The 12,651-nt window shown below is 48.7% G+C and overlaps 1 protein-coding gene and 1 long non-coding RNA gene across 2 annotated transcripts in view; both read right to left on the bottom strand.

The window, feature by feature from the left end:
• Positions 1–12,651, bottom strand: part of LOC145513914 (uncharacterized) — a 78,255-nt gene that overhangs the window by 7,323 nt on the left and 58,281 nt on the right. The window lies entirely within an intron of this gene.
• On the bottom strand, positions 5,517–8,098 carry ALDH1B1 (aldehyde dehydrogenase 1 family member B1). The gene is given in 3 exon segments (XM_081510921.1): positions 5,517–7,402; positions 7,404–7,780; positions 7,783–8,098. Coding segments are annotated over 3 exon segments (1,551 nt in total). The 3' UTR covers positions 5,517–6,544.

Raw genomic sequence — 12,651 nt, 5'->3', positions numbered from 1 at the left:
TATTTTCATACATGTGATGATGTCACATAACCCCTGCACTCCAAAAATAACTTTTTAGGGAGAGTCTTTGTGGTCTCTGTGCTTGGAACTGCTGTAGGTGGGTCCAGGTCCCACTGACACTTCTCCATCATTCCTGATGTATCATGCCCCCTGCCTTTTTTTTTTCTGCTTGCCCACATCAGCTGCTTTCATCAGAGTCCTCCTTACCTCTCACATATGGGCTGTGGTTACAGTCCTGCCAGGTCATCTTGCTTGCAGTTCTTAACGAGCCCTAACTACTGCCAGACTGAACTTTCTCGCTGCCTCTGAACTGGTGTCTACCACTGTAGCTCAAATGGTAAAGAATCTGCCTGCAACGTGGGAGACCCAGGTTCCATCCCTGGGTTGGGAAGATCCCCTGGAGAAGGGAATGGCAACACACTCCAATATTCATGCCTGGAGAATTCCATGGACAGAAGAGCCTGGTGGCCTACATTCCACAGGGTTGCAAAGAGTCGGACACAGCTGAGCTACTAACACTTTAACTTTTCACTATTTAACTCATTCACTTAGATCTGCCCTCTGTTACCTCCCACATGCACACAGAATGGCATTCTCCAGAGAACAGAAGAGTGCAAACACTGGCAATAAGAAGGTGTGTGCAACCTGGGCCTTCATTCAGGCGAGACTCAAGTGGGGATGAGTGGGACAAGGTTGCCATCCTACAGCACAAGGTGCCTGCTTTGTGATCAAAGTAGGGGGAGATCAAGGAACACTTCCTGGAAGAGGTGCCATCTGAGTGGGCGGGGGTGGGGGGTGGGATTGAAGTGAGTGTGGGAGACTCCAGGCGAGGGAAGGAGCACACAAAAGGAAGAGGGGTGGAGAAGTGCAATGTAGTCTGTGCATGGGGAATTGTGACCAGTGGTGGCTGAGAGCTCTAGTGGCAGGTAGGTTTTTGGCCACACCCCTAAGTGTCATCAGAAGAGGTTGAAATTATGCTATAAGAAGTGGGCCTGAATCTCAGTCTTCTGTTGTCAGCTGGGTTATAACTGGGTTTGAGGAAGATAATCAAAAAGCTAGTGTTCAATCCCAAAGGTATTCACTTTCCACCTTAAACAAAAAAGGGTGTTTTTTTTTAAGTCAAAATGATTTTTTTTTTCTTCAAGTTTTAGGGTGAAATGAATCCTGTCTTTAAAAAATTAAAATTGCCCCCCTCCTCCCCTAGAGATGCATGATGCAAAAAAAATTAAGAAGAGTGTGCAAATCAGTTGACAGTGAACAGTCTCCCTCTAATGAATTTCCTCATCCCCAGCCTTCGGCAGAGCCTCTTGAACATTAAACCAGAGAATCATTATTATGTGATATTTTAATTAATTAAGGGAAACGAAAGTGCCCTGGTGTCTGCAGCTGAATAATGAATTCAGAACTGAATACACGTGCCCACTCTCACCTCTAGTCGACACCTCTCTCCTGGGGCATGAATGTTTTTACAGTCAGGGCTGCCTCTGAGTTCAGCCTTGACTGCGCCTGTGTCTCCTTTCATTGTGGTTGTCTTTTCCTTATCCTAATCTCTCCCATGATATTAGGGAATGGTTGGGTGTCGGGGGAAAGAGTAAAAATCATTGGTATCCATACTAAGGACTGGGGTAGGGCTGGGGAACAGAAGCCTCTCTCATCTCCATTGGTAAATCCACCCGCCACACACACCTGCAGAGCGCCGACTGGGGGACCCAGGCACTGCTTGGTGCTGAGGGATCTATTGTTGCTCACATCCCCAGAGTCGCAGCCCTGGCTCAGAGAGCTGGACCTGTCTTGCTTCTGAAGGTGCCCCACCATTCCTCAGGAAGAATGGCATTAGCTTTCAAGCTGAAAAACCCAGAACCAAGGTCAAACCCTGCCAGGGTCTGTGGGTCTGGGGCACTTCCCCTTACTCTAGGAGCCTTCATTTCCTCATCAGTTCAGGGAGGTCAGCATCACTGCCCTGTGCTGCTGCCCTGAAGGTCCCCTGTGTGCACAGATGTGCACCGACCACTCTCTAGGGGCTACTGAGGGCTGTGTGTCTGGTGGCAAGGATGTAGGGAGAGAGATCAAACATGCTGGAGGTCTGTGGGACACATAATGGGACAGAAAATCAGACCCATCTCATTATATACACGCTGACAAACAAGTGTAACCACAAGGCAAGACTAAAGGTATGGTGGGTGCTATGAGCTCAAAGAGGCCAGAGATGGCTTGCTTGAGATGGTCAGAGAAAGCATCCTGGAGGAGGAGGGTCCCTCCAGGATGGTCCCCCAGCAGGTGGGTCCCCAGCAGGGCTCCAAGACAATGGGCTGACTTTTGGAGAGGGAGGACGGAGAAACAGCATAAGCAAGTTTGGAAGGTAGGTGTGAACAGCCCCAAAGAGGATTAAACTCTAAAAGCATCTTTGTAAGAAACACTCTAACCACGGGGCACACCTACAAGGAGGTGCTATGTGTGGTGTGCCAGGGTGAGCTGTCCTCTGTCCAAAACCTGAGGACAACATGGAAGTGGTCCCATAATTAACTAGCCTTCAAATTAATTAACAAAGTAGCCACCAGAGGTCAGTCTCACACCCATAATACAACCAACCCAAACTGAAGTTCTTAAATGTCCTAGAATCTGTCTGGATGATGGAGCAGCAGCCCTGATTGCTCCAGCAAAGAAGCTGGGTGTTTGGGATTGTTTGGCATGGCTGTGGGCTCTACAGACTTCGGCGTTTCATTAGATATATTCTTAATATGCCTCCCTCTCCCCTATCTCCTGGACCCAACTCTAACCAACAAGCAATTCTCAGACACCAGCAGGGAGTAGAATTCAACTCAGTTCTGACACTATCTACCCGGAGATGGGGACAGATCCCTTTCAAGGGTCAGTCCTACTGGATGTCTCCCCACCCTACACCCCGCACTTCAGATGCCAGTCACAAGTCCAGGTTGTCACCTGTACTTCTGACTGACAAGCTCTGATTGGAGATTCCCATGAACCCCTCTTTCCTTGGGTTCAATTAATTTGCTACAGCATGGAATTCAGGAAGCATTTTACTTACTAGAGCTCCAGTTTGTTTATAAGAGAATGTAACTCAGGAAGTTAGCCAGACAAGATGCACGGGGACAGGGCATGGAGCTTCCATGTTCTCTCCAAGCTCCCCTCTTTCCCTGGAGTCTCCACATGTTCACCAAAGCTTCCTGAAGCCAGTCCTTGGGGTTTTATGGAGGTCTGGGGACAGACATGAATGATTAAATCATTGGCCACTGGCAATTGATTCACCCTTCAGCCCTTCTCCCCTCCTGAGAGGTCATAGTGGTGGGACTCTGATTCCAAGGGTGGTTCTCCTGGCAATCAGCCCTCATGCTTAGGGCTCAAGAGTCACTTCATTAACATACCAAAAGACACCAGCAACCCCATTCCTGGGCATATACCCTGAGATAACCATAATTCAAAAAGACACAAGCACCTCGAAGTTCATAGCAGCACTATTTACAATAGCGAGGACATGGAAGCAACCTAAATGTCCACTGACAGATGAATGGATAAAGATGTGGTACCCATATACAATGGAATATTATTCAATCATAAAAAGGTAAGAAATTGGGTCATTTGTAGAGATATGGATGGACCTAGAGTCTGTCATACAGAGTGAAATAAATTAGAAAGAATAAAACAAATATTGTATATTAACACATATATGTGGAATCTAGAAAAATGGTACAGATGAACCTATTTGCAGGGCAGGAATAGAGATGCAGACATAGAGAACGAACCTGTGGACACGGGGGAAGGAAGGTGGAATGAACTGGGAAATGGGCATTGACATGCGCACTGCCAGTTGTAAAACAGATCGCTAGGGGGAATCTACTGTATAGTGTAGGAAGCTCAGCTGAGGGGAAGATGGTGGGTGGGAGGTCCAAGAGGAAGGGTATACATGTATACATATAGCTGATTCACTTCATCGTACAGCAGAAACACAACCCTGTAAAGCAACTATACCCCAATCAAAAATTTTTTTTAATTACAAAGTAAAGACAACTTTATCACTCTGGTCACATAGGTAAATTCCAAAGGTTTTAGGAGCTGTGCCAGAAATGGACGAAGACTGAATATATATTTATTATTATAATTGACAGTAACACAACTCCCTTCTGGCCCGTAGCATAGGCACATGGGAAAATGACTCCAGATGAGTTGCATACAAAATTTCGCAGCTTCCCTTTCCTTATCTGATAAAAGGGGTAACCCTACTGCCTACTTGATAGGATTATTGTTAAGACTTCAAAAGCACATAAGGCATTGTGATTGACAAACCACTTGTTTTAAGTATTTTGAGTGGGTGGATAGCCTGGAACTGCAACGTTTATGACCAAGTGAAGTCAGACAGTGTTTACATTTGGCAATGATGCCTGGTTCAACCTCCCTGCTCACACCTGTCTGCATTCAGAGCAATGGTGATGAGTGCTGAGGGTCTGCAGAGGCCGCGCTGATTGGGAATCTGACCTACGAGACTCTTCACTCTCAGAATTTCAGGGTGAAGTGAGGGGCTACAGTTCATGGGTTCGAAAAGAGTTGGACATGACTGAAGTGACTTAGCACACACGCACGAGGGACCTAGAAGATTATCTTTTCCCAGTCCCACTCTGCACTGGGATGCCCTCTACCAAACTCCTCTTTGGTTTAGAAGTATTGAGAAGCAAGTGAGGGATGGATCTTTTCACTTACTGAAATGTTACACATTAATGATTAGAGGCTCCGTCAACCCAGCCACCCAAGCACTCGTGTCCCTACTTCACAAGCAACTTTCACTGTTGTGCAAAGTATCAACAGCCTCCAAGAGAAATATGTAAAAGGTGCACTTCAGGGGGCAGTAAGAGTCACTCCAGCCTTAGACAAATGGAAGAAGGGGACGAAACAGACACTGAATGCATAGGAAGCAGTTTCAGGCCAAGGTAAGTCACTGAACAAAATCATCTTGATGCCTAGATGAGACAGGGGGTATTAAAAGATGATGGGGGTGTGTTCACAAGGCTGAGTGGACCTAAAAGTATGGTGAGCCATGGGCAGCATGGTCTAGAAAGATGGAAGACAAGGAGAGAGGGGATCAGCATTGTTTCTGTATCCTGCTCTAGCTGACTCTGACTCACTCCCATCAGTTGGCGAACAGAGTTGTGAGACTAACGACAAACATACTGAACTCTCAGGTCTGAAATTCCTCAAACCCCAGCATGTCAGGATGGCCTTGATGTTGACTTTGGCTTGAGGGCTGGTGTGTTTTGGTGAGAGTTGGAGAAACAATGCCAGTGGAAGCCTTAAAATGAGACCTCGAATAGACTCACTCTAGGTAGAAGCCAGCACTTTTATCCATAGGTCTTAAAGTTGTACTTTGTCACCCAGGTGAGAGAAAACAAAATCAAAACTAGAAATATTATGCAGGGGATTATTGACTATTGGGGTCCCTTCCACCCCTAAGACTCTGTAAAATGTTCATCAGCGAGAGACTATTGATATAAAATTGATTTACAAACAGAATGTGTGAGCTTATTTTAATTTTTAACTAATGAATTCACTCTTTTAAAGTATATAATATAGTGCATTTTAGTATATGCACAAAGCTGTGCAACCATCATCACTAATTCCAGAACATTTCAAACTTCCCCAAAGAAATCCTATACCCATTAACAGTTATCTCCATTCCCTCGCCACCCCCACCCCTGGCCTCTGGCAACCACTAATATACTTTCTGTCTTATGGACTTGCTTATTCTGGATATTTCCTATAAATGGAATCATACAACATGTGGTTTTGTATGTCTGATTTCTTTCACTTAGAATAATGGTTACAAGGTTCATCGATATTGTAGCATGTGTCAGTACTTCCTTTTTAAGGCTGACAGTTTAAGAGACATCCCATGGAAACATTTTGTTTATCCACTTATTAGTTGATCAACATTAGGGATGTCTGAGATTATTTTAAAGGAATGGTTATATATATGTATTTTCTGTCCACCTTCTTTCAAATTAAGGAAGATCAGTAGCAAAATGAAGTAATGCAAGCAAGCAAACCAGCCAGCAACTGGTACTTAGAAGAAGAAAAGCTTCCTTGATTTTTAGGGTATATGTCACTGGAGAATGGGACCAAGATTACGGGCTTGAGTTCAAAACTCCTAATGACTTCCAATCCCCTGGAAGAGTCTACCCACTAAGATATCAGTTAATTCACCGGGAAGTCCTAGGACCAGCAGGAAGAACTAAGAGCCATGGTCTGGATCAGGGGTTTTTTAATCTGTCTTTCAGACACGCCTATGCTTTCATAGAAGTAACACTGGCCCACCAAGGGGGCTGGGGTACAGGTGGATAGGACTCGGAGTCCAGCCCCCATCCCAGCTTTAACTACATCAGCTTTCATTTTAATTGCTTTCTTTGTTGAGGTTCCCCCTAAGAGTTCATCTGGCACTAATAAAGGGAGTCCATGGCTAAACAAATGTTTGGCAACCACTGGTATCTGGCTGTGGTGGCATCCTTGGCCTAGAGCTGGGTCTCCCTGGTAGCTGTTCTTATGAGTTCTTCTGAGGAATCTTGATGGTGACTGTCTTCACCTCTGTGTAGGCCTTAAGCCCATCCTCCCCCAGCTCCCTCCCATTGCCAGATTCCTTAAACCCTCCGAATGGCATGTGGGAGGTGACAATGTTGTAGGTGTTTACCCATACCGTTCCAGCTTGGAGCGCCTGAGTGAAGTACATGGCTTTGTCCAGATCCTGGGTGAACACAGCAGCAGCCAAGCCATACCTGGTGTTGTTGGCCCTCTCAATCACCTCCTCAATCTTCTTGAACTTAAACAGGGGCTGCACGGGCCCAAAGATCTCCTCCGTGGCGATCCTCATGTCATCTTGCACACCACTGAAGACGGTGGGCTTGATGAAGAAGCCTTGTTCTCTGAAACGCTCCCCACGGCGGAGAAGTTTTGCCCCCTCCTTCTGGCCAAGCTGGATATAGCCCAGGATTCGTTCAAACTGTTCCCTGTCCACCTGGGGCCCCTGTTGGGTGTCCAGCTCAAATGGGTTCCCAACTATCCTCTGCTTAGCTTTCTCCACGGTTCTCTCCAGAAACTCATCATAGATGGATTCTTCAATGAAGGTCCGGGAACCCTCACAGCAGCACTGGCCCATGTTGAAGAACAGGGCTTCGTGGCACTGCTTCATGAAATGGTCCATGTCAGCATCAGCCAACACGATGCTTGGGCTCTTCCCGTCCAGCTCCAGGGTGACTCTCTTGAGGCTGGAATCGCCGGCCGCCTTCTGGATCAGGTGGCCCACCTCGGTGGAGCCGGTGAAGGCAACTTTATCGATATCCATGTGATGGGCGATGGCTGCTCCTGCTGTTGGGCCATAGCCTGTGATGTTGTTTACCACCCCAAGGGGGAAAGCCCGCCTTCTTGATGAGGGAGGCCAAGTACAGGGAAGAAAGGGGGGTCTGCTCTGCCACCTTCATGACCACAGTGTTGCCCGTGGCAAGTGCCGGGGCGAGCTTCCAGCTCTGCATGACCAAGGGGAAGTTCCACGGGATTATCTGGCCACACACACCAACAGGCTCATGTTGGGTGAAGCAGAAATGCCCACCATCCATGGGGATGGTCTTGCCATGCCACTTGTCAGCCCAGCTAGCAAAGTACCAGTACACCTTGATGACCTCATCCAGGTCCAAGACATAAGACTCTTGGAAAGGCTTCGCATTGTCCAGGGTCTCCAGCGAGGCTAAGTAGACACGATCCCTCTCCACTAGGTCGGCAGGCAGTTCAGCAGCCGGCCTCACTCTGAGGCATCCATCTGGTGCCATGGAGATCCCAGTCGGGAGGCTACACGGGCTGCCTTCACTGCCAGATCCACGTCAGCCCAGCCCCCTTCAGCCATGTGGCCGATGACCTCCCCCGTGGCAGGATGGACTGTCGGGAAAGTCTTCTTGCTGACTGCATCATGCCACTTGTTACTGATAAACAGCTAGTGGTAGTGGATGTCTGGGTTCGGGATGGGGCTGGGAAGGGCTGCTGCTGAGAAGTACCGGGTGGCAGAGCGATGCAGAGCAAACAGCCGGAGCACCAGGAAGCGCAGCATGCTGAGACTCTAGAGAGGGACAGGAGCCAGGCTGAACAGGCAGAATGAATAAAGGGCCCCCAAAGGCCCACCAGCTAAGATGTTCCAAGATTCTAGCATAACGGGGTGTCCCCTCTGAAAACATGGATCCAAAGGGCTACAAAAGCCCTGAAGAACACTTTGGTCCAAGTCTGCTGTGCCCCATCTAGCCTCTGGCTCACTCCTTCACCTCTTCTGGGTCTTGGCTCAGATGTTACCCTCTCAGTAAGGCCTTCCCTGTGCTCTGCTGTGCTTAGTCACTCAGCTGTGTCTGACTTTTTGTGACCCATGGACTGTAGTCTGCCAGGCTCCTCTGTCCATGGGGATTCTCCAGGCAAAAATACTGGAGTGTGTTGCCATGCCCTCCTCCAGGGGATCTTCCCAACCCAGGAATCGAACCCAGGTCTCCCCCACTGCAGGCAGATTCTTTACCAGCTGAGCTATATAGGGAAGCCCAAGGCCTTCCCTAACCACCCTTTATAAAATTGCCACCTTCCTCAGCCCCAGGACTGTCTCTCCCCCATACTGTGCTCTATTTTCCCCCATCTGACATACCAAATAGTATATGTATATGCTTACATGTTTATTGTCTGCCTCTCCCCAATAAAATGTCAGCTCGATGAGGGCAGGGATTTTTTTTTTTCCTGTTTCATTCCTTGCTATATTGTTGATACCTCGAATTATGCTGGCTACAGAGTAGCCGCTCAGTAGGTAGTTATTAAATGATAGACCAAGGAGACATCAAAATATCCACTGAGGCTGTTTAACTGACCTAAGGGTGGAGTAAAAACCAGAGGGACTCAGAGCCAGAGCTGTTCTCTGAGAGAGGGGCTTGCTTCACTTCACCTCTGTGCCTCTGTTTCCACATGTGAAATGCCTCACGGGGCTACACTGAATGGGGTTGAGTGCATAAAAAGCCTGGCACAACCACCCAGGTCATCAGAGCTTGGCACCCTCAGAAACCAGCCCACTTCAGCCCCTCAGGCACTGCTTCAGCTTTCCCAGGGGTGCAGTGAGTCCGGCAGCTGGAAAGAAGGCTCTGTTTACTTTTGCCTTCAACTCTGAAAACAGTGTAGACTTTACTAAAATGACAACTGTAACATTTAAGGGCTTCCCGGGAGGCGCTAGAAGTAAAGAACCCACCTGCCAATACAGGAGACATAAGAGACTAGGGTTTGATCCCTGGGTCCAGAAGATCCCCTGGAGGAGAACATGGCAACCAACTCCAATATTGCTGCCTGGAGAATCCCATGGATAGAGGAGCCTGGCAGGCTACAGTCCACAGGGTCGCAAAGAGTTGGACACGAAGGAAGCAACCTAACACACATATACACACACACACAACATTTAAACAGTCTATAAAATTTATTCAATGAAATTTAAATAGTATATAAATTTCCTAGATTCGTTGAAGCAGTTACTCTCCAGCTGGGACATCAATCCCTCCACTTTTGCTGTCTCACTTAAGCCTCACCTCACCAGCCCCCAAAATGAATTGCACCTGCCCTACCCCAGCACCCCCTACTCTCTGCCACTGGGGAGGGAGATGAGGAAAGAACTCATCCAGGAAAACAAGGCTCCAACCAGATCCCTGTGAAAGTTGCTCAGTCGTGTCTAACTCTTTGCGACCCCATGGACTATACAGTGCATGGAATTCTCTAGGCCAGAATACTGGAGTGGGTAGCCGTTCCCTTCTCCAGGGGATCTTCCCAACCCAGGGATTGAACCCAGGTCTCCCACATTGCTGGCAGATTCTTTACCAGTTGAGCCAGATCCCCGGCCCCACACAAATCAATGCTGCTCAGGAAGCCATCCCTTGGAAAGACATTGAGCCAGGAGACCGTCAGGGGTGGATGCAGGTCCACTCAGGACTATGCCCCATGCTGGGACAGAAGCAGCCTTGGGTCCAACAGGCCCAGGTCTAAAGAGGGAGGAGTCCCAGGGGAGGTCAAGGTAAGGGGGATGGGATGTTACCAATTCTTGGGGTGGGGGCGGAGAGGCTAAACAGGAGGGAGGGGTGTTCACAGACTAAGGCTGGCAAGTCTGCTTTCCTGTCCAGCCAAGGCTGCTACTACTCTAGAGGCCTATGTGGGGTGTGCACTGGTGCCTCCACTGCCATACGGAAAGAGGACAGCTCACGGCACACCAAGCTTTACAGTTTACTGGCCCGTCTTCTCAAAAGTCAACTCCCCAAGGCTGCCAACAGCCCTGAGGGGATTTGGGCATATGATAATCTCCATTCGGGAAGAACGTTGGGGATCAGAGGTTCTGGGATTCACTGAAGACATAGGGCAAATAAGAACAGGAGTCTCAGCCTGGATCCCACAGCCCTAGTTTTGTTGTGTTTCCTCCCTACTATGGACAGTGTATTACAGTTGCCTGTATCAGTGACCACTGCCAAGGACCGGACCTTTTGGGTCATCTAGGACCAGGTGGCTCCCACTTTATCCCTTATACGAGGAAGGGGTGTGTTTCCTGGCCACTCGATAAAGTCAGGGGCTCTCTGCTGGAGTAGCCCAGGTGGACAGGAGCGCCGAGGTCCAGCTACCCAGAAAGTTTCGAGGGTGTGAGTCTCCAGGCCAGATCAAGCGCCAACCAGGGACCCGGGTGCGGGAGGAGCGGTGGGAAACGTGAAGAGGTTCCTATAGTGCACGATGGGGGCAGAAAGGCCGGCCCCCACATGGGGAAGCCGAGACCCGAAGAGGAAGACTCCACTGCAGGGATGGGAGCTGCGGCCTGCCCCGGGGGCCTGGGGACGGGGCGAGGTGGGGGGCGGGGAGGGCGCCAGTTACCTGAGGCAGACGGGCTCGCGCTGGCGTGCAAGTTCGGACTCTCCCAGGTCTAGCCTGGCCTCCGCCGGGATGCTCGCCGCAAGCCCCGCCTCCACGCTGTCCAGGGCTCAGCACCCAATGAGGCTCCGCCTAGGCCTGGGGAGCTGCCGACCTAGCGCCCCGCGGCCAAGGCTCCTCCCTTCGGGCGGGAGCGGGAGGGGCCTTCTGGGACTGGGAGCTGGGGATCGGGTAGCGCTGTACCTTCCCCGCGTCCCAGCGTCACCCCTCCACACCTACCCTCACCTCAGGGTGTATCCCACACCAAGCAAGCTCTCTCCTCTCAAGTCAAGACGCTGAGTGGGCCCGAATTCCCAGGTCACAGGAAGGTGGGAGACTGGACTCCGATTGTATTTTTCCTTTCTCCCTCGCACGCGATGCGCCTTGTTAGGTTGCCATCATTTGAACCGCTCCTTAATCTCTTCTGTCTCTCCCAGCTCTCTCATTTTTTCCCTTGACTCGTTTGTCTTCCACTCTCATTTCTCTTTCTCCCAGTTGATTTTATATTTATGTTTTTAAAAGCTTCATTTTTCTTAAGGACTTAAAGAATATATGCACAATGTAGAAAGCTTGGAAAATGCAGAAAGGTACACAAGAAGAAAACATCCTACCTTCAATCCTACACTCAAAATTTGCCATTCACCTTGCTGATATTTTTCCCTCTGCATTTTTCAAAAATTCTTTTAAAAGCAGTGTCCAATATGAATTATATGATGACCTCTATTTAGCTACCTTTAAAAAAAAAAGTGTTATGAACTTTTTCACACGTCGCTAATTAAGGCAAGAATACTGGAGTGGGTTGCCATTCCTTCTCCAGGGGATCTTCCTGATCCAGGGATCAAACCTGCATCTTCTGTGTCTCCTGCATTGCAGGCAGATTCTTTACCACTAAGCCACCAAGGGACAATTAGTTAAAAACAACATCATCCTCTCCAGTGTGGTGAAGATTTCCACCGCAGGGTGGATTGTTGATGGACATTTAAATTGTCTCCATCTTGTTGTTGCTGTAAAGGATGCCACGCATGTTAAGTCACTTCAGCTGTGTCTGACTGTTTGTGACCCCATGGACTATAGACCACCAGGCTCCTTTGTCCATGGGATTCCCCAAAGATACTGTAGTGGATTGCCATGCCCTCCTCCAGGGGATTTTCTGGACTGGGGGATCAAACCTGCCTTTCCTGTGGCTCCTGCATTGCAGGTGAATTCTTTACAACTGAGCCACCGGGGAAGCCCCATAAAGGATGCAAAATTCTGAGCTTGCATCTGTCAATCACTTCATCTCCACTACACCCTCCTGCTTGTTGGAGAGGTTGGAAAGCTAAGAGGTTGTTCAGCAACAAGGCTGGTAGGCCACATCCATCTCATTCTGGCAGTCAGTCCTGAAGGTCAAGTACTCCCTGATTCTCCCTCCCTCCAGCCAGTTCAGCAATTTTTGCTAGCACCCAATATCTGTATTAAATCTCAACCTCTCCACATATTTCAAGTCTTCACATTTTCTTGTTTGAATCTAATTCACATAATTCTTTCCTTAAGCTACATCTCTGTGAAATCTCTTTTTACCATGTCATCCTTAGGATATTCACAGTCCTTGCTGCAAAATTTGGTTCTTCACTAAAAGCATTATATCTTGTGTCTTGCCACATCTATGTTCATGTTTTCCCAACAACCATGTGGCCCCTTGCAAAAACCCTTATAGGCTTGGCCAGC

Source organism: Giraffa tippelskirchi, chromosome 1 (genome assembly GCF_054371585.1).
Source record: "Giraffa tippelskirchi isolate mGirTip1 chromosome 1, T2T-mGirTip1v1.2.pri, whole genome shotgun sequence".
NCBI classification, from domain to species: domain Eukaryota; kingdom Metazoa; phylum Chordata; class Mammalia; order Artiodactyla; family Giraffidae; genus Giraffa; species Giraffa tippelskirchi.
This window is presented reverse-complemented; position numbering and strand designations above follow the sequence as displayed.